General features: G+C 51.0%; 1 protein-coding gene across 1 annotated transcript in view; it reads left to right on the top strand.

Annotated features, from left to right (window-relative positions):
* The first annotated feature begins 232 nt into the window (after nucleotides 1-232).
* LOC306744208 (activin receptor type-2A-like) overlaps nucleotides 233-504 on the top strand; it is a 16,162-nt gene continuing 15,890 nt past the window's right edge. Inside the window, exon 1 of the mRNA XM_079226800.1 lies at nucleotides 233-351. Within this exon, the coding sequence (XP_079082926.1) occupies nucleotides 300-351 (52 nt within the window). The 5' untranslated portion in view covers nucleotides 233-299. The remainder of the gene's footprint in view (nucleotides 352-504) is intronic.

Raw genomic sequence — 504 nt, 5'->3', positions numbered from 1 at the left:
GTCTGTGGTTAGGGGGCTAGTCTGTGGTTAAGGGGCTAGTCTGTGGTTAGGGGGCTAGTCTGTGGTTAGGGGGCTAGTCTGTGGTTAGGGGGCTAGTCTGTGGTTAAGGGGCTAGTCTGTGGTTAAGGGGCTAGTCTGTGGTTAGGGGGCTAGTCTGTGGTTAGGGGCTAGTCTGTGGTTAGGGGGCTAGTCTGTGGTTAGGGGGCTAGTCTGTGGTTAAGGGGCTAGTCTGTGGTTAAGGGGCTAGTCTGTGGTTAAGGGGCTAGTCTGTGGTTAGGGGGCTAGTCTGTGGACCCACGATGGGACCAGCGAGCAGACTGGCCTTCAGCGTGTTCCTGTCCTGCTGCTCAGGTGAGAACCTGCTGGTTCAGTACACAGAGTACACACAGTACACAGAGTACACTGTACACATAGACTGTACTAATCCTAGTTTTAATGTATTCTTTGCCAATCAACAGTTTTCATGTTCATGTGATCATTCTTCTAGTTATTGATCATGTGATC

This window comes from Taurulus bubalis (genome assembly GCF_910589615.1).
Source record: "Taurulus bubalis genome assembly, chromosome: 1".
Taxonomy (NCBI): Eukaryota; Metazoa; Chordata; class Actinopteri; order Perciformes; family Cottidae; genus Taurulus; species Taurulus bubalis.
This window is presented reverse-complemented; position numbering and strand designations above follow the sequence as displayed.